Source organism: Lepisma saccharinum, chromosome 26, assembly GCF_977018435.1.
Source record: "Lepisma saccharinum chromosome 26, izLepSacc3.1, whole genome shotgun sequence".
Classification (NCBI taxonomy): Eukaryota; Metazoa; Arthropoda; class Insecta; order Zygentoma; family Lepismatidae; genus Lepisma; species Lepisma saccharinum.
The window spans coordinates 41,646,513-41,668,837 of NC_139254.1; the positions used below are offsets into that span (position 1 = coordinate 41,646,513).

A 22,325-nucleotide genomic window follows, 5' to 3' on the forward strand; every position below is an offset into this window, starting at 1 on the left:
AATCATTGGAAGTGAACCTTGTGTGTTTTAATTAGAATAAATATTGTGTTGTAACTCTTCCTGTTTTTATCAGACTGAGAGACTGTGGCATATTCCAGACATATTTGTACAGTACATGAAAAACCGAAAGCACCAAGAAGATTGAACTGATTGGTTTCAAAACTGGGGGCAAGGTCAGTTTACTTTCCCTTGGTAGGAAAGATTTAGCATAGGTGGGGGCAAAAGTTGCAAAAAGTGGATGGCAGATTCCCCCAAGCCATCCTCCCTTATCGCCGTCATTTGTTTCACGGTCTAAGGAGATGAATGGCAAGGAACTAAAGGATTACTTTAATTTACTGATAAAATTTCTGGAGCAGAATCACTTGTTCAATAAAATATCAGTCACTTATAATATGGACGAAACAGGTCTATGCTGATGTCTGAGAGGAGATTGAAAGCAGTCAAAATAGTCACATCTTCGGAGATAGGTGAAACTACAGTATTACAGTTGGGGCAAGTTAAAATGCTTATGGAAATGTTCGTCCATCCACATTCCATCATGAAAGAGGGAAAGAATCCAAAATTCCAGTAATGATGAGCTTGTGGATCTAACTAACGAATGTGTTTGTCATGGTCAAAACTATTTCAAACCAAAAATTGGGTACTTTGTCAACAGCGAGTGATTGTAATTTGAACTACGTTCATTGAAATTTGATTGCCTTGCGGAAAAGTTACAACAAAGCTAAACTAAAGTGCTGTTTGTGTTTATTGAAATGTTTGTCTTCAAAATTCTCTCGAAATGGTTAATTGTTGTTTTGAAGGCAGGTACTTGCTTATAACTGCGAGACGTTATTTTCCAGAAGTTAACTTTGTAAATGTTTATATACGTCTAATGAATTCAATAAAATACTCTGTCCGTGTTAGAAGCCCACGCTTTAGCGAAACTTGTTAACTTCACAAAAATCTGGCCATCTCTCCAATGTATGATGATATTGCAATGAGATTACCAATATATTAAAATATATATATATATATATCTTGAAGGACCTCACATATTACACATATGGAAACTGGAAAAAAAACCTCCTTAAATTAAATAGTTTTATTGTGAGCTGCAAAACTCCATACATGTAAGAATGTTTCATACAAATCCTGTCAATTACTCAGATAGTGACAAGAGCACTTTGCAATAACCTAACTCATCTACAACATATAATAAAAATAAGAAAAGTATAGTCGAAACTCAAGCATTTACGTTGTTTGGTTCAAGTTAATTGTAGACCTGAAGAAAGTTTGAAATAATGTAAAAGTTTGGTGGAGTCTAACTAAACTTAATGCATCAATAAGGTAATCGAAAGAAACCTACAAATTAAATTGGGTTTACTAGGAACTGAACTAAAGAGTTATTGCTTAATAACCAACAGCCTTGACCACTACACAAGCAATATATTGTCCCTTTGAAATAAATTTCTCCTCTCTGAATTGATCATAACTTGGTGTCCCTCTCTGTGATTTGTCACTAAACATATTCCAATTTAATTCAACAGAAAACAAACGGAAGCATCAGAAGAAAAAAAATCATTGGTCAAATATCTTTAAAACAAAGTTGTTTGGATAATTCGTGTTTAGATCAACTAGCTCGTGCTATTATTTAATATTACCACCTACCAGTGAACCTGTATTCTTATACTCCTCCACCAATCTGTTTCCACTTTGATCCTACTTGAAAAAAAGAAACCCTTCTGTCTCATCAGTAGGCCTTGCTAGCGTTGCATTATTAGATAGGGTGTGTATAGTAATACAAACAGGATACAATTCTCCCTCACAAAGACGAGTGCATATAATTCATATGTGTGATTCTCTCTCTCGTGTCAAGCAATTAACAGATTTCTCCATGACATCCCACCAGACACTCATGCCACCTTGGTGGAAATTGAAATTCAAACGACCATTCATCTTCTAAGATTTATAACCCATCATATTACAAACTGCAGTATGAATTGTGAAACATTCTCAATTTTTCGTCTATATGTAATCATTGTTGGCGTTTAAACTTAAGAATCGTTTTAACGAAATGTCACTACGTGACACAAATTGGAATTCATCAAATCCCTATGAAATTTGCATCCTGTCACCCGCTCTCACAAACAAACATGGTTGTCTGGAAGAGGGCAAAGGTCGCTACGCCCCCTGAAGAATGGATATTACAATAAAATATTATACACATATATTTCTTTGAAGTCACTGAAATTTTGTTCATTATATAGGAATATGTTGCAGGAACCTGATAACGTCAATATGAAAAAGTGTTAATTTTAAGGGACAACACTAGTATGGGGGGAAATATATGTCTAGTTTGCCCTCCCCCCTGCGGAACTTGCTCCTCCAGGCTCCAGGAGGAACTTGCTCCTCCAGGCTCTGATACAAAAAAAACTGAAAAATATATTGTCTTTGCTCTTTATGTACTGTAAATACGTGTATACCTGTTGTTGTTTTTTTGGCAAGGTTGTTTTGATCCTTTTTAAAACAATTGTTTTATTTTCAAGAACGTAGAAAATGCGTTATTCTGAAATTGCTCAGCGAAATGTATTATTATTTTTTATACTCAGTAAATGCAGTTAATTATTACAAGACAGCACTTTGTTTACATCCACTGTTCTGTCCACGTATCCTTGAATTACCCCAAGCGAGCGTGCACACAACAATAACTATTTGAAATTACAAGCCTCAGTAATTTGAGTTTTATCTCCGATATGGTTGATCGCGTTTTGTAATACGTACACTTCATATTAAATTATATGTGATTGATGGAGCACCAAAATGTTCCTGAAACAATGAAGAATGAAATAATTTAATTACAATTATCACATCAGAAACGAAACCAATATGATTTAAAAGAAAAAGATTAATCAAATTCACTGAACTTTATTTTACGGTCTTATATTGTAAATTAGCGAACTGAAACCTTCCTACTAGATTAACCCACCTCAAAACGCACACACCTCTCGTCGGTTTGAGTGCCCATGTTTCCATTTGTAGTTCAAAGGTTTCTCTTTCAGGTAACGTGTCGTTTTTATCAAAAATTTGTTGCTGTCCATACACTATTTCAAAAATATTACGTGACCAATAAACAATATTTTATTTGAGAAAAGGTAACGGAAGTTTCAAGAGATAATAATTCGATAAATTATTTTTACCAAATATATTTAATTACCAAATAATTTTACAATAAATACCTAGAAACATGCTTTGGGAACCTTCTATTTTTCATATCCGTAGCTGTGAAGCTCTGAAAAATATTAACAAAATGTCCATTAAAAGTTAGAGATTTTCTAAGGTGAAAATAAATTGCAGAAAAAGTAGATACAAGAATCACTCATTAATTATATTTTGGAAATGTTCGAAAGTAACCTATATCTTTATATCGACCTTCTATCGTCTACATACTATTTGAAAATATTTTATCTATTGAACCATTACTATGAGTGTAAAAGTAGGAAATTTTACCAGTGACAGAAGAAATAAATCCATCAAATCAAGATTCAGCCAATATTGTAGGAACAATATGGGAAATATAGGATATCTCACATTACATGTATTTGATATAATGTTCTATAAACTTGATAGGACCTACAGTTTCATTATTCACCATGGAAATGAAATTCTAATATTGTATATTATGCATTGAATTACATAGATACAGATCATCATTCAAATATATTTTTTAACTATTTCATGTTTGCTGTATTCGAAGTAACGGGTGAAGTGAGACTAATCATTGAGCAAAGCAAATTTATCATAAAGTGTTACTGGAAATCTGAAAACGTAGTAAGTGCAATTACAGTTCATTGATTGATTGATTGATTTTGTTTATTTAACTTCGCGTTTTGTGCCTCTTGGCTAATTTTGCAAAGATGGGGTTGAGTAATGAAATTATGAAATTGATGAATTAACATTAGTAGTAAGACCCCCCCGTCCATCCCACTTAAACCGGAAATGAGATAAGATAAGAGCGGAAATGAGATAAGATAAGGGGTAGGCGTTTTGTGATTTAATGAGTGTGTTTCGAGCCGACAGGAAGTGATAAGATAAGAGGTGGGCGTTAAGTGTTTTTCTTGGAAGTGTGGAGATAAAGGGGAAGAGGAGGAAACTTGTTCGTGGAATGAAAGGTTTTAGGGTTTGGTTATTAGCGGAACGGATGCAACTTCTTTGCTGATTATGCATGCCAGAGATAACCAACCACAACTTCCGCGTTGAGTCTGCGGGCAACGGGAAGTTTGCGGTTTGAGCTCGTTGTGTGTGGCGTCGATGATTTTGAAATTCTGAGAAGTGGGAGGGGTGAATAAGATAAGAATATGCGTTTAATTAGGGAGATAGGATGGTAATTGGCGTTGATGAAATTGGGGTGAGGGAGGAAGTTCGGCGACGATTGGTTACTTGGTATTATCATTTTGTTGGTCGTTAATTGAAAAGGACGGGAAGGAGTGTGGCGTGTTTGTTGCGGTGGAGATATGGGGTTTCCGGTTGTTATGAAATTCGTGGAACTGTTGAGTGATATGTGTGGCGTGTTTGTCGGGCTGGAGATATGGGTTTCCGGCTGTTAATGAGTCTGGTGATTAAGGGAGAGGGTTACGAAATTTTCGGCAGAGTGCTATGTGCGGTGGTCCGGAAATGCTGAGATAAGAAATCGTGGAAGGCGTATGATAAGAATCCTTGTGGTGTTGAATAAAAGGAGATAGGAGTCTTTGTCGGATAGCATGTGATGGAGGAAGAACAAAAGGAAAGAAAGAAGTCTGAGAATCAGGATGTAAAGAAAAAAAATAGAGCAAAAAGAGTAGGTTTCTCGGGAGAGGTGACTGTGTATAGTGTACCAGGACAGGAAGAAGATAGGAGAGGCACGTGGGCGTTGGACGCTCTGCGCGAACGAATGCGCACGGAATGTATTGATAACGTAGATCGGAAGGAAGGTATATAAGGGGCTAGCGGATTGTGTTGTTACCAGAATCACCATCTCCATTGTAGAATCAACCAGCAGAGTCGCTTTTTACCAGGAGCAGCAGATATTGGAACACCGTCGAAAGATCATCAGAGTCGTTGCTATCTGTCTGAAATCCGAGCAGGTATCGAAGGTGAAGAACCCTAAGGTAAGTAAAAATGTAGTATCGTGGCTGACACTAGTAATAAAAGGTCCTGAATTAGATCTGGAAGAGATGGTCGAATATTCCGACCGTCCTTCAAGTCACAAGTAGCCTGCCCGATGGCGCAGTGGTAACGTCGTCTCCTTGTAATCAAGGGGTCCCGGATTCGATTCCCGGTGGAGGCACATAGGGGTTCGGCTCCCACTTTAAACTGTAGGTCCAGTCCCGATTAGTCGTACCGTGCATAAAGTGGACTTAAAACACCCAATCAATCAATCAATTCAAGTCACAAGAATCGTAAACGAAAATATTTATTTTTTTCCAGCATCGGCAAAGTGGAAGAGCAGTTCGGTAACAGGAACCCGCATCGTGAATTCCCGGATATCATAGAGGAGACCGACACGTCGGAAGCAGAAAACGATACAACTTGAAAGGTGAGAAAATAAAAATATTACCTACGGCAGCAGATGTTTATTTTGAACTTGAGAAGATACAGGCTATGGTGAGGGGGGTGGCTCTTCCCGGTCCTCTCCTCCACCTGGAGGTAATGGAGGCGTAATATGTCCCTCCTCCTCCTCCTCCTCGTGTTGCACTAAATGGACCTCCACCTCTTCCGGAGCAGGAGAAGGAGGACGAACATATCCCCTGAGGACCGCAGGAGGTATCAGTAGAAGCAGGTTGTCAGCTCTACGAATATTCCGTCGATCCATTCTGAAAAACAATATATAATAATTAAAAAAAATATATTGTGTTTCATGTAGATATCGGCTATAAAGAAAAAAGTGTTATTGTCGGACAATGTCAAAATATACAATGTTATGAGAAATAAATTGAAAAAATAATTACCTTTGGCGATATTGATGAAAAATGTCTTGCATCCTTTGCCGATTTCGGTTACGCCGAACCGAGAATACGGCAAAGGTGTATTCGTATTGCCGATTTATTTCAGCCTGCTCCTCCAGGCACCTCCTAACACCCCTGGTGAGCTCTGCGAATTGCTCTTGTTCTTCTGCTCCTAACTGATATTGAAGAAAAGCATTTCGCAGAGCCTCTCCTCGCTGCATGTTATGTTCCTGAAAATATGCGTGAATTAATATATATATATATATATATAAAACAAATATATTTTCTGTCTATTTTCAGATGACTACACTTCCACTAGGGTTCAGTCTACTGTATGGTGACGTAAAAGAGGAGACGGGGACTACAACAGAAGAGAGAAGAAATTTGTGGAGCAAAGTTCACGCACGCCAAGTAGAAAAGCATGTAGTCAGCTACGTCAATTTCTGCGAAGAAAACGGGTTGGCCGAAGATTTATTGCGCCGACTAGAAGAAACGTGTAAAGATTTTGAAGTGAAGGTGGACACATTGGTGAAAATATTCAGCTTCATTATTGAAAAAAAAAGAAACGCGGCAGTGTTTGGTGATTTTGTAGAAAACATACAGAGAGTCCAATATGTACCCTCGCATTTATCGTTAAGAATCTGTTTCGAGTTAATGGAACTATTTAAAAGTGTGAGGAATGAAAGAGCAGAAAATAAGAAAACAGGAGGAACGGGGAAAGAGCTAGAGGAACGGATGGTGGAGATGTTAAAAAAGAGAAAACTGAACGAATAAACTAACAATCACTAATACATTAACACCTGTTTGTTCAGTTTTCTGACCGGTCACGGACATTTTAGGCTTGTAACACTTGTATAACCAAGTTGTTGCAAGTCGAAAATGTCTGTGACTGTAGATATTGTGGGGTCCTGCTGGATAACCGAAACTGGTTAATTATTGTAGAGAATGAGATGTGTTCCAAAATATTGTGACCAAAAATTTAGTATGTATGTATATTTTCTGTATGAACTTCTTTCATCATAACGTAAATAAAGTTACTATATATATATATACACACAACAACTTATTATTTAAACAACATAAAATCAATGTATGGTACTTACATTCTCCCTGTCAACCATTCTGTTGTCGAGTCTATGAATGCAAAGTGTAGAATGATTTAAGTGAAACTTGTGCTGCTTCAAATAGATTATTACTATTATTATCAACAACACTGCAGGATTTGATTACGATATTATATGAACGTGCAAGATAAAAAGTGGGTTGCTACATCCGGTCATATCAAATTTGGTGATTGTTCCATCCTGTCAGCCATCTGGTAAACTGATTGTCATACTAAATTCGTAGAAGGCGTAATCACCTTGTTTCGAGAACCATCTTAATACATATGGTAAACCGGACTTCAACCATCGATAAACTGATTACCATATAACTCAAATAGAAAGGTAATCATTTAATTTACGGAATCAACTTAATTGGTACATATGGTAGACCAGTTGACCACGCTTTACCACTTGACCGCTTGACCACGCTTGACCACTTGACCACGCTTGACCACTTGACCACGCTTGACCACTTGACCACGCTTGACCACTTGACCACTTGACCACGCTTGACCACTTGACCACGCTTGACCACTTGACCATGCTTGACCACTTGACCATGCTTGACCACTTGACCACGCTTGACCACTTGACCACTTGACCATGCTTGACCACTTGACCACGCTTGACCACGTGACCGCTTGACCCCTAAGTTGATGTCATACTACAACCACATGTGGTTAACAGGAAACAGGATGTCTATGATAAACATGTTCTTAAGCTATCATAGAGTTTCCGGTAAGTGAACAGTTTCCTATTTATCTGTTGGAGGCAGATATTGGTTAACAGGAAACAGGATGTCTATGATAAACATGTTCATAAGCTATCATACAGTTTCCGGTAAGTGAACAGTTTCCTATCTATCTGTTGAAGCCAGATAAACATTTCGAAGAATTGTATCCTGTGTTAACAGATAACGTTAAAAACGTCAGCTATTTCGAGGAAGGTTATAAATCGACCGGAAGAATTATTAGGGGTGGAACGCTTAAAACCGATAAGAATATAACGGAAGTGCTACCGTGTCTACATATAAAAGCACGATGGCCCTCCACGAGTCAGTCTTCGTGATACCACCGACGTACGATCATGGACTCCCTGTTATCCGCTGACGAATTACTGGCGTTATACAGGGATGGGTATTTCAAGACACCCGAACAGTTACGTGAAGTGTTAGCATACGTCGCCCAAAAAATCATTTTAGGGGAAAGTGTCTCGTTAATTGGCGAGTATGACCGATTACTACAAGCAGTGACAACGTCCGTACCAGAACTTTCCGGACGAGGACGGACATCCTTGGAACAGACTGTACCAGCATCGACATCGAATCTTGTAACATCGAATCTAGTTTTATCACCACAAACTTCGGGAAATGTTTTATCCAGACCAGATACGGAGTCTCGTTCAGGACCGTCTTGGAGATTTGATTCATCCGGACCAACATGGAGGATAGATCAAGCAGGATCGCCATGGGGGACTGAGGAACCAGGACCATCGTGGAGGACGGATCAACCAGGATTATCGTGGAGGACTGACCAGTCAAGATCATCATGGAGCACAAACCAACCAGGACCATCTCGAAGAAACAGTGCTGAATTATTGGCAGACTCAACAACAGAAGAAAATCCTACAGTTGTAGAAAATAAAGGTAGGAAATCTCGTAAAAGAAAATATGTTTTACCAAATACTGAGTCTATCGGTAACATTACTGTACATAATATTAAAAATATGCAGTATCCTAGATTTAGATCTACAGGTCATCGTATAGAATTTAGTTTTGAACCTCCTTCGGAAAATATTGATCCTCATGAATGGATTCGAGAGGGGCTCACAAACCTTCTTAACTTTATCAAAAGACATGCTAAAGATGAAGATAAAATTGGTTTGAGAATATCTAATTTATCAGATGTAAAGGTAGATGACATCTATGTAGCATGGCACAGAAGTGACCAATTACATGCAGATATGTTATGGGATATTGTAGGCAGAATACTCCAAAGTGCAAAGACATTTTTGATTACTGATCATCTAGTTCTACGTGCTGATCATGTAAGTATTCCTGTGGGGGGTGGAGGACTACGTGCTTACAGTGCACCAAACCATATATTGGTTGCACAGAAAACAAGTATAGTTTCAGTGAAGAGTTTAAAACAACCTCTATGTCTAGCAGAGAGTTTAGTTATTGGTAAAGCTCGTGCTGACAATGATCCAAATTATAAATCATATGTAAATGGAAGAAATTTGCAGAAACCTGTATTTGAACTCATGAGTAAAGCAGGAGTGAATTTAGGAATTAACGGAGGAGGAATTCCAGAACTTCGAAAATTCCAGCAGTATCTGGTGGATTACAAAATTATTGTCCATAATAATCTTCGTGACCCAAAAGATATTTTATTCGAAGGTCAGATACAGAACGCATCGAAACATATATATCTTTTGTATGACAGTACAAGACAACATTTTGATGTCATTGTAAACAGAGTGGGTGCATTTGCAGCAAAAGACGTGTGTGTAGGATGTAATGAACTTATCTTTGATAAACCACACACCCACAGGTGTAAAGAAATGTGTCCAATGTGTCGTGGAATACCACCATGTATACAGGAAAGTAATTTTAGAAAAACATGTGAAATATGCCATCGTTTATTCAAAAACAGTCAATGCTTTACAAAACATATGTCTACAACTTTTAGAAAGGGAACTGTGTGTAAAGAGATTCAGCAGTGTGAAAAGTGCCACAGAATAATTCTAACAAATAATCGACGTGAAAAAGTGCACAATTGTGAGAAGAAATATTGTACAGTATGTAGTCTGGTAAAACCTATAAACCATTTATGTTATATGGGTGTTCCAAAACCGAAAGGTGGTTCTAAATTTCTTTTCATATTTTACGATTTTGAGTGTTATACAGATATTCCTAATACTGATAAAGAAAACTCATTCATCCATGTACCTAATTTAATCGTGTTACAAACAGCATGTCATAAATGTTATCTTTCGGAAGATCTATCTACACCGTGTAAGGTTTGCGGAATTAGACAACATATATTTTGGGAGGATCCTGTTGACACATTCCTATCCTATTTGCAACTACAGAATAAATTTCCACACATCATCATCTGTGCACATAATGCACGAGGGTACGATTGCACGTTTATTTTACGAAGAATGTTGGAGACCAAAATGAATCCGAGGGTTATTCTCAATGGGACGAAAATTATGAGTATGAAATATGAAAACTTGTATTTTATCGACAGCCTGAATTTTGTTCATTCGGCATTGTCAGAGTTTTCTAAAATTTTTGGATTACCTACCCAGAAGGGACATTATCCCCACTTGTGGAATACAGAACAAAACAAGAATTATGTCGGAGAAATACCACCACCGTCAGCATATGGCTATGATCGCATGAAAAATGTAGATGAACAGAAAACATTTCTATTGTGGTACAACGAAGAGAAAAATACTAACAGAATATTTGATAACAGAAAAGAACTTTTAGCATATTGTATCAAGGATGTTACTGTTTTGAGGCAGGGGTGTTTGAAATTGAGATCGGATTTCATAGAAATCTGTAAAATAGACATCTTTAGAGAATGTATCACCATAGCCTCTGTCTGTTCTCTGATATACAGGTCCAAATTCATGTCTGCCAACACGATTGGAATAATTCCAAAAGGAGGATACCACCATGCTGATACAATGTCGAAATTTGCTCTAAAATGGTTGACACACATTGAGAAGGAGAAAAATATCATTCTTATTCACGGGGGACGAACTCGTGAGAAATATGTATTAGGTGGGCGATACAAAGTAGATGGGTATCATGAAGAGACTAACACAGTATATGAAGCATTAGGATGTTTTTGGCATGGTTGTCAACGATGTATGCCCGTCAGAAGAAATACACACCCCCAATACACAGATGTAGATGGTGATGAACAGAGTGGGAAAGAAGATAATGAACAAGATTTATTGAATACTGCAGGATTTCGATATGAGATGACATGTCGTAAGTTAGCAGCACTCAGGATTGAAGGGTATAATGTTGAAGTAATGTGGGAATGTGATTTCAACAGATTCCTCAAAGAAAATCCTGCTATAAATGTGCATCTTTCATCTCATCCTATTGTAGAATGCACACCCTTAAACCCTCGAGATGCTCTCTACGGTGGTAGAGTAGAGACTGTCAGAACCTATTACCAAACAAAGGAAAATGAAACCATCTGTTATAGGGATTTCACCAGTCTATACCCTTATGTAAACAAATACTGCTGTTATCCTGTTGGACACCCTAAAATATTTCTTGGTGAAGATATTCCTGTGGTAGATGAAATTCTGAAAATGGAAGGTCTCATCAAATGTAGAATATTACCTCCAAGACATCTTCTACACCCCGTTCTACCGGCAAAAATTAACCAGAAATTAATGTTCGTTTTGTGTAAAAAATGTGCTCTTCAAACACAGTGTGAAGAAAGGTGTGAACATTCTCCAGACGAACGTGCACTAGATGGAACTTGGGTTATAGCCGAAGTTAGAAAAGCATGCAGTTTAGGTTATAACGTTCTAGCTGTTTTGGAAGTGTGGCAGTATGAAACTGTGCAGTATGATCCATCATCTAAGACAGGAGGATTATTTACAGGATATGTAAATACTTTCCTTAAGCTTAAACAAGAAGCAAGTGGGTGGCCTGCATGGTGCCTCACTGAAGAAGATAAAGAACGTTACATACAAAACTATTTCAGCAAAGAAGGAATTCTTCTAGATGAATCCAAAATAGAGATAAACCCTGGAAAACGTACCCTTGCAAAACTATGTCTAAATTCTTTGTGGGGAAAATTCTGTCAACGGGAAAATCTGTCCCAAACAAGTATCATTACAGAAACAAAAGATTTTCTAGACAAAATGACTGATCCTAACATAACAATTAACAGTGTACTATATCTGAATCAGGAGACTGTTATAGTGCATTGGAAATATATCCAGGAAGTTCTCAAACAAAACACGAAAATTAATGTTCCTATAGCAGCCTTTACTACATGTCATGCACGTCTAAAATTGTATGAACTGTTGGAGAAATTAGGGGACAGAGTATGTTATTGTGATACTGATTCAGTCATATATATAGATGCCCCTGATATGATCTACCATCCTGAAATAGGTGATGCACTCGGTGAACTGACAGATGAGCTAGAATCTTTTGGTAACGAAGCAGTTTGTAGGGAATTTGTTTCAACAGGACCAAAATGTTACAGTCTTAAGGTATGTAAACCAGAATGTGCACCCGAATATATATGTAAAATTAAAGGAATCACATTGAATGTAGGAGCCTCACAGGTAGTAAATTTCGACACCATGTGTCGTATGATTAAAGGTGAAGAATTAGAAGTTGTGGTGAAAAATATTTTTCGTATAAGAAGAACCAAAGAACTCAGAGTAATCACCACAAACGAACAAAAAATTTTTCAAGCTGTGTTGTTAAAACGTAGGTTTTCTGAAGACTTCCTCTCCTACCCATTCGGGTATTATTAAATGTACAGGCAGATAATTTTGTAATATCCACAATGGTGAACAATGTTGTGTGAAATATAACATTTTTTGTTTTGTATATATAATATTTTTTGTATATAATAAATACTCTGTGTATAGACAGATAATTTTCTAAATTGTCATTGGTCAATAATTTTATGTTTAAAATATAACATTTTGTGGTTTTGTATGTAATAAATATGTGTTCTTGTAGAAATGTAGTATGTAAATATGTTTCACATTTTGTAAAAAAAGTAATGCTATGTAGATATATTGTCAATTTATGTATATATTATGGTAACAGAGTCAGAAACTACTGTGTTATCTTCTACCCATTTGCGTATTACTAAATGTACAGACAAATAATTTTCTAATATTGCCAATGGTGATTTTTATATAAATATATATTATGGTAACAGAATCAAAAACTATCATTTGTCTTTCGAATTCCTCCAATTCACTATCGTAAAAATTCTAAAACATGGTGTTTCCTAAACTTGTCCATCCTTTTACAATGATGGTCTGTGGAGCATCAGGGAGTGGTAAAACTACTTTCGTGACAAACCTTGTCGATTCTATTGCTCATGTTGTAGAAGGACCTGTTAAAAAAATAGTATGGTGTTACGATCAGGAAAACAGTACCCCCAAAAATATTGGTAATGTAGAATACCATAAAGGAATTGTTGATTGGCAATCGTGGAACGGTAAAACCCCCACCCTTGTAATTTTAGATGATCTTATGATGGTTGCTCAAGGAGAAAAAGTTGCCGATCTTTTCACAAAAGGTAGTCACCACAAGAATATTTCGGTAGTCTTCATAACACAGAATCTTTTCCACCATTGAAAAAATTGTAGAGATATCTCTTTAAACGTAAAACATTTTGTCATATTCAAAAATCCACGAGATATGAACCAATTCACCGTGTTCGCACGACAACTTCATCCTCACCGTATGAAAGAACTCGAAAAAGTATATATAGATGCAACAAAACACCCTTTCAGTTATTTGTATATTGATCTTTCCCAGTCAACACCTGATCCTCTACGTTATCAAACAGATATTTTTAACAAGGATTATTCGACAGCATATCTTCCTCACGAATGTCTAAAACATCGAGATGAAGAGAACGAGGAAGAGACGTACCAGTTCACATTCTAAACATAATATTTCGTTGAAGAAACACTCACCTTTTTTACACTTGCTGAAAAATTCTCCAACAAAAGTTCGTAAATCCTTGCTAAAGAGTGCTCCTAAGAAATCAATTCGTTTCATAAGCGAGTGCTGTCTAAATGTTTTAAAAGGTAACGTAAAACTTAAACCTTCTGTAAAACGTCGTCTGACACCTTACAAGAAGGTTTTACGTAATCTTGTAAAACCCAAAGTGAACATCGAAAAACGAAGAAACATTCTCGTCCAGAAAGGAGGGTTTCTACCTTTACTTCTAGGTTCCTTGTTATCGGGACTTCTTGGAACTCTTCTCCCACACTAAAATGTCATCTGCTTTCAAAAAATGATTGTTTTATCACCAGAACAGTTAGAACGTATTCGAAATATCGAATCGTCTGTGCACCACAAATTATCAATTTTAGATAAAAAAATGAGTGATATACTAAAAATGAAAAACATATCGGACGATCAAAAATGGCGTCTTTACAGAAAAGAATTGGACGAGTATTTATGGCTGAGTCGAAAATCCAAAGAACCATTACAGATTCCCATTGTTCAAGATAACGACGGTTCTTCTACTATTTCACCAGAATCAACGTATTTTCCTCAGAATCTGGCAGAGACGTTACCCCGTAATACACGTCATCAGTTACAGAATATCATCGATGAGTACCAATCCACGGCACAACATTTGATAGACGAACGTCAGGAAAAAACACTTCCGGATCCGAAAACATTGAACTTCTCATCGTCGCCAACGGAAAGCCCTGGACCGTCTCATCGACAGAAGAAGAAGAAGAAGAAAGTGACCGTCCGTGTTTCCAGGAAAACTACACCTTTTCTGAGAACACCTGACGCTTACAAACTGGTTCCTCTGAGAAAAAGCCGTAGACAGAGAGATCGGTCATGGGAGTCTCTAAGTTGAAACACGATAAAATTCTCACCAAAATATATTACGATCCCCGACACCACGCTTCATTCTCATCTGTAGATCGTCTGTGGAAAGCGGTACGGGATAAAAATATATCCCGCGATACGGTGAAAAAATGGCTGATGCATCAGGAAACCTACACTCTCCACAAACCGGCGAGAAAAAGGTTCCCTCGAAATCGTTACAATGTGTGGAACATAGACATGCTTTGGGAAGCTGATCTCAACGACATGGCATCGATACAAAAACATAACGACGGGTACAAATATCTTCTGACAGTGATCGACGTATTTTCAAAATATGCCTTTGCATTACCGCTAAAAAATAAAACAAGCAATTCGGTAACCGAAGCTTTCAAAACTATTTTCGAGCAAAACAAACGGAAACCTGTAACACTGCAGACCGATCAAGGAACGGAATTTACAAATTCTACATTCCAGAAATTTTTAAAAAATGAACATGTACAATTTTCGACAGCTACAAATTATCCTGTGAAAGCTAGTGTAGTGGAACGTTTCAACAGAACATTAAAAGAACGGATGTGGAAATATTTCACTTCAAAACAAACAAGACGTTATGTAGATATTTTACCACAACTTCTCGAAGGTTATAATACGACAATCCATAGTTCCATAGGAATGGCCCCTCGAGATGTCAACGAGACAAATGTTTACATTGTGTGGAAAAGACTCAACAAACCTGACAAACATGTCTCGCAACCATCTTCAGATCTGAATGTTGGTGATATCGTACGAATTTCTGAAGTCAAAGGACATTTCGAGAAAGGATACGAACAATCGTGGTCACGAGAACTTTTCAAAATCCATTCCCTTGTTCGGCGAACACCTGTACCTGTATACATATTAGACGACTTAAATGAAGAACCAGTAAAAGGTACATTTTACAAACATGAACTGCAGAAAGTTTATTCGGATCCTGAAGAAGAGTATAAAATTGATAAGATTTTGAACACCCGGGGAAAAGGTAAAAATTTGGAATACCTGGTTCGTTGGCTCGGATATCCACCTAGTTTCGATTCGTGGATCAAGGCATCTTCCGTAAAACAGTTGTCGGAAAAATAACATATTTATATCAAAATATAACGTTACTGCGATCCAGTGAGTCCTCTGTGTTCGGCGAGAATGGACGATAATTTCTACGTTTACCTCCTATCATCTGCATCGGAGGAATATTTTCCAGACAACACACTCACCCATTTCACCGTAAAACTTGCTAAACGGATCGATCTGTCTCCAGAATTGTGGGAAGTCGGATTGGCAGAACTACATTATTCAACTCTATACGACAATGTTTTGGAAACTGATTCTGGAATGTTAACTCTTCCTGTTCGGACATATGCAAGTGCTGAGGACCTAGTCTCTACCATCATCGAATCTCTCCCCGACGACCTGGAAATAAGGAGATCCGTTCTCGAGAAATTCTGGCATTTTTTGACGGAACCGCAATGGGGAACATTTGGATCTACTGTTTGTGCGGATAACACACTCTATATTAACGAACAACCATTTTATTTTCCTGCAACAACATATACGATAGAGGATCTGATTTATTTCCTGAAAACAGACCCTGCTAATGTAGCTGTTCCTACTCATCTCAGGTTTTTCTTCAAAGAGGCTGTGTACAAACATCTATCCGTGATAGGGGTTCCTAAGCCTGAACCTGACGATGCTCCAACAAATACCGTTACACCCATAAACGAAACTGATGACTATGCTAAATTTCGATATGACATATTGAAATCTATTTATTCTACGCACGCACAGTCCAATAGCGTTGTGGATAAAAACCCATATATATTTATTTACTCCGATCTGGTGAAACAACAATTGGTCGGGGGAGAAATGGTACGTCTCTTGCGTCTTACCCGAAAACAGTGTTCGGACACAAATACGTCTTGCACAGTACCCGTAGCCCATCAATCATTCGACCCGATTCATTACGTTCCTCTGGATAAAGCCTCTTTCGAAACAATAGAAATTGCTTTGTACGATAGAAAGGGAAATTTTTTACCTTTGAGAACTGGGTCCGTACCCACAATCGCTGTTTTACATTTTCGTAGAAAAGCAAAGTCCTTTTAAAAAACAGTAGACAGCTATTTCTCTCAGTCTTTGTCGAAAAGCGAATGAATCACCATGAATTCGCAGACCGAATATTATAGTAACCAAATCCGTGGAGGAATTGGACCCATCTACCGTTCAACTAGAAATCAAAAAGGGAGAGGATTGGGGTCACTTTTCGCAGGACTGTTTAGAATGGTGAAACCTCTACTCTGGAGCGGTGCAAAGACGATCGGAAGAGAAGCTTTAAAAACAGGAGCTAACATTATCACCGACATTGCAACAACCCAACAAACTCCGAAAACTATTGTTCGTCAACGGGTACGTGAAGCAGGTCAAAATCTTCAAAGTAAAGCACAACGAAAAATCGACTCTCTGGTAGGTTCCGGTATAAGAACCAAACCTGCAACAAGAATTGCTCAGTTGATGTTAAAACGTTCAGCCACCCGTATTAGAACATCTACGATCCGTAAAAAACAAGCATCCAAAAAACGAAGGAAAACATCTGCAAAATCTAGGAGAACACGTAAAAGAAAAATCAAACAGAAGGTCTCAGGGAAAGATATTTTTGGATAATGATGGAGGATAACATGTGCATGATCTCGCAGTTCGACCTCTTCCGGAAAAAACCTATTCAGCAAAATGTGGAAAAAACGTACACAGCCACCTACAAACCTATCGCTTCCATCGATAATCAGAATATAATTCAGTTTGTCATACCGGCGGCAGGAACTGATTTTCTCGATCTTTCATCTGCCTATCTCCGTCTGCAAACGCAAATGGTTAAACAGGATGGAAGTCCCATGAGTGCTTCCGAAACAGAAAATGCCCTCACAAAAAACTGCGGGGTCGTGAATTATCTTCTCCATTCACTCTTTTCCCAATGTACAGTGACTCTCAACGGCATTGCTGTAACAACCGCCGATAACAATTACGCATATAAAGCGATCTTCGAAGCAGCTATTAATTACGGAAGCGATGCCGCAAACACGCATCTCACGAATGCCCTGTGGTATTTGGACACACCTGAACATCAAGATCAAATCACTGCCGACAACACAGGTTTCACCACAAGGAAAAAATTTTTCCAGTATGTTTCGACGACCGGAAATCCTACGGAAGTGACAGCCGTGGTCGACCTTATGGGAAAACTTCACATAGATTTCTTCCACCAGTCTAAATACCTGCTCAACGGTGTTGAAGTACGCATAGATCTAGCTAGATCACGTGACGCTTTTTACATCTGGGGAGACCAGACATCACCTACAGTAAGAATAAAAATTTTAAAAGCTGTTCTCGAAATAAATCACATCATTCCTACTCCTACCACCAGTTTGGCCATAGACAGAGCACTCACTTACGCTCCTGCTCATTATCCGTTCACCAGAAGCGTCATCAAAGCTTATTCTTACGTCGCCGGAACGCAGCAGATTTCGATCGATAATGCTTTTCAAGGTCCTTTTCCGAATGTTGTTCTTTTTGCTATGGTATCCACCGCCAGCTTTCTCGGAGACAGTAAGAAAAATCCGTTCGACTTTAGAAGTTTTAACCTATCTTCTTTCCATCTTGTGAAAAATGGAGAACTCATACCTTCCGAACCTTTACAAATCACCACAGGAGGAAACAGCGGATTGATAACACGTGCCTATCAAACTCTATTTTCCGGTACAGGCATTCACCACGCCAATTACGGACACCAGATCACACGGAAAATGTTCGAGAACGGATTCTTTTTCCTGATTTACGACATAACGCCAGACTCTTCAGGAAACGACACGCACACCAGTCTCCAGGAACAAGGCATCATCGGAGCCGAGATGCAGTTTTCTCCTCAGCTGTCGGAAAATATAACATGCCTTTTGTATGCTGAATTTGAATCTGCAGTAGATATACCTAAAGACAGAAGTGTCATCCTCCATCAGTGAGACCGAATTTTCCATAAATATGTGTGCCTGTGTTTCTGACTCCCAGTGTTACCGAAATAGCTCTTACGTAAACATTATACTGCTTGTGATGGAAAAACCCACCAAAGTGATAACCCGTACTATTAAGCATAGTAGTGTTTCTTCGAAAGTGACAACTTCAAAACCTGTGAACATACAAGTGTTTCCCGAACTACTTGACAACACCCCTGGAAGCATAGAAATGACCAAAGACAGACACATTATTATACATTATTGAAAACATAAGCAGCATGAACACGTCGCAGATCAGACAGATTCTATCTCGTAACTGTTCCACCAGAAACATTTTTTACGGTGTTTACCCGAGAGATCTTTTACCTCGGACGTTTCCTAAGCCAGCCTTGGTCATCGCAAACACTGACAAGTCCGACTCCCGGGGTACACACTGGGTGGCCTTCTATTTCGACAAAAACAATGTGGCCGAGTATTTCGATTCATACGGATTTCATCCTTTCTATCAAGAATTCGTAACTTTCCTGAACAGTCATTCCTCGGTCTGGACTTACAACAGCATTCCCTTACAGGGGATATTGGCCACAACATGCGGTCATTACTGTTGCGTGTATGCTTATTACAAAGCACGTCACGTTACAACCAAGGATTTCATCCAGACATTTCCACCAGGTATCAGTAAAGATGGATATATCCTGCACCGTTTTCGTCATATCTTCAAATGTTTACCACATTCCAAGTGTCCCAGAGGGGAACAAACGTGTTGTTCTATCCACACAATCCAGGCTCGTGTCATGAAGAAATCTATTTAAAATGTGTGCTGCGTATCTTTCTCTCAGTGCCATCGAGACAGTTCTAGTGAACACATCATGGAACCTCCTGCTGTTTCTATAATGGAGAAACACGACAAACTTGTGACGCGCATGACTAATCAGGATGATGTTTCCAAACGTAAACCTCGAAAACGTGTGCAACCCATTAAATTAGAAACCGTTACTATCAAGAACGAGGCGGCTGACGAGGGAATCGATGTGACTACGGATTGTGATTTCATAAAAAGACGTAGGGAAATAGGCTTTTCCACAGATACAATCCAGTGTCCTGAACTACACACCGTAGAGACATGTTTCGATCTCTATCTTGCGAACACATATTTTCTGAACAAAGAGAAGAGCAAGTACGTAGCGATAGGATTCGAAAAAGAATCCCCTTTCAATTTAGTGTGGGAGTTTTCGCAACAGGGGAGATCACCCGTACGTATCGATTCTAAACAGATTAGAGAACTGTGTGCTTCGAAATCTGACTTATTAAATTACGTCGAAACAGGTCGACGATTCAATTATTTGGTTACTGGAAATATCACCGTTAGTGGTGTAAATTTTTTCGGGAAACGTTGCATCTCAATGTATCAACATCATTCACCAGATGCTTTTATTTTCACAGATTCTGAACTACACTTATTTTTGTGTAACCTTTTTAGACCTCTGCAAAAATTAATGAACGACCGTTATCATAAATTACAACCCGAAATGGAGGCTTTTGTATATTGTATAAAAAAGAATATGAGTTCAGGAAAAAAAGAAGTACCCGATGTAGTGAACTATTTTTATGTATTCTGGTACAACGAATTGATGATTGAAATATATCTTCAGAACAATCTTGGACACACATTGATATTGTAAATAACTTATGTTATGTATCTGATGCTGTAAAGTATCCATTGTAAATCTATTCCATATTGTAAATGAACCATTGTTATTTTTATGTATTGTAATTCAGTCTTTTTTATTTTATGTATTCTAATATAACCCTTCAGGTATTGTAAACCTTCTATATCATCAATTGTAAATAAAACATTTGTGTTATTCTATATCCACACTATCAATTATAAATAAAACATTTGTATATTTTGAACATTTTTTTACTTCTTACAATAAAACATGTACATTTTCCAGACATTTTCAACTGCACAGGTTTTTTCACCTTTACCATGTTCTTTACATTTTAAACTTTCTGCACTGTTTTTGACACTGCTTAACTTTGGACATTCAAGTTCTTCGATATTGCATACAGTCATCTTACCCTCACCTTTTTTCCCCACTAATGATTTCACCCATTTCATTTTCTCCGTACCTTTAACATAAACTTGCTGATTCATAAGCACTAAATACAGAAGATCTTCTAATTTCTCGTACGGTAGCCAACCATCATTCCAATCGAGACCATGTTTGTTGGTACGGAGCCAGTAATTCACTCGGCGATACTTTTCACTCAACAAGTGTAAACCATATGGAGGTTTCACTAAACAGTCAAATGCACTGTCGAAAGGAAATTTTAAAATTCCTACTTCTTTACACACAAATTCTCCTTCGACTCCTCGAAAACCTTGAATGTCCAAAAAACAGGCATCCATTTTGTTCAACAGGTGAAAACAGTTAAGGTATCTTCAATGCTGCCCCGGCATACGGCACACTTGTCCAATTGAGAGGCACAGAGACCACAGGCTACAAAATGTCGACACGGAAGAATTACCACACTGCAAGCGTTTTCAAAACATATTTTACAGAGTAGCACAGAATCCACACTCTGATTATCGGATGTTTTTTCAGTAGTTTCCACACTGTCGCAATATTTGCAACTTTTCGAATCACTGTGTAACGCTGCAACACTCTGTATGTAACTACAGGCTGGTATTGCCTGGTAATGTTCTAGAATCGGGCAATCTTCGGATGTCCAATCACACACTCCGTACCCACAATGGAAACATATTACCCTATCACTGAATCCTGAATAATAAAAACCTGCAGTGACTAATTCTTCAGCAGTCTGACGTAATCCTATTGGCCACTTTCTGTAAGTCTTGTATCTCGCATTCACCGACATATAATCGGTGGTAAAAGGACCGCCTGCTATCAGACGAGTATGGTACGTATACACTCTCATATGTCGAACAAAGAAAACTCGTATGATACTGTAGGTATCGGGTATGAAGGTTCAGCCAGAATATTCTCAAAATCAGATACTGTAGGTGACGGGGTCCTCGGTATCGGCGATAAAGGTTCAGCCAGAATATCCTCAGGATCGTCGGGGAACAGCCGTCTGCGAAAATCGAAACCTTCGGGAGGAACCACAGGGAAACAAGGATGACCTTCTAAGTTAAGTAACAATGGACGATCACAGCCAGAACACCACACGGAATTTCTGTCTGCCAACAAAGAAAGCCACTCTTTCACTCTCTTCTTCAAAGCTTCGCCCAACTCTTCCTTCCTGCGACGTAGTTCGCAGATACACCCGTGACTCGGAAATCCTGTTCTCTCGTCACCTCTTCTTTTCCTCTCTTCTAGCTCCTTCAAAGTCTCGCAGCGACGGTGAAGTCTTTTTCCTGAACCGTTGACCACGTGACATCCACACCAGGGAGATTCAGGTATCGCTACATACATAAACGGGAAATAACTCAGCAACCGATCCAGGGCCGTTCGATCGCTGTCCAGATCGCCGCAAGACCGAACAACTTCCCAGAACTCTTCGTAGCTGATCTCGTAGAAATTCACACCATTATCAGACAAACGTGTACCGCTTACATCCATCCTCACATGATACTATTATCCTCTATCCTTTCTATTTATACCCTTTTCCCTCCTAC

General features: G+C 38.3%; 1 protein-coding gene across 2 annotated transcripts in view; it reads right to left on the reverse strand.

The window, feature by feature from the left end:
* Positions 1-3,166: 3,166 nt before the first annotated feature.
* LOC145979539 (clavesin-1-like) overlaps positions 3,167-22,325 on the reverse strand; it is a 126,465-nt gene continuing 107,306 nt past the window's right edge. For both annotated transcript variants that reach the window (XM_083112505.1, XM_083112506.1), the window contains exon 8: positions 3,167-3,268. In XM_083112505.1, coding sequence (XP_082968631.1) covers positions 3,240-3,268 — 29 coding nt within the window. In that variant the 3' untranslated portion in view covers positions 3,167-3,239. The remainder of the gene's footprint in view (positions 3,269-22,325) is intronic.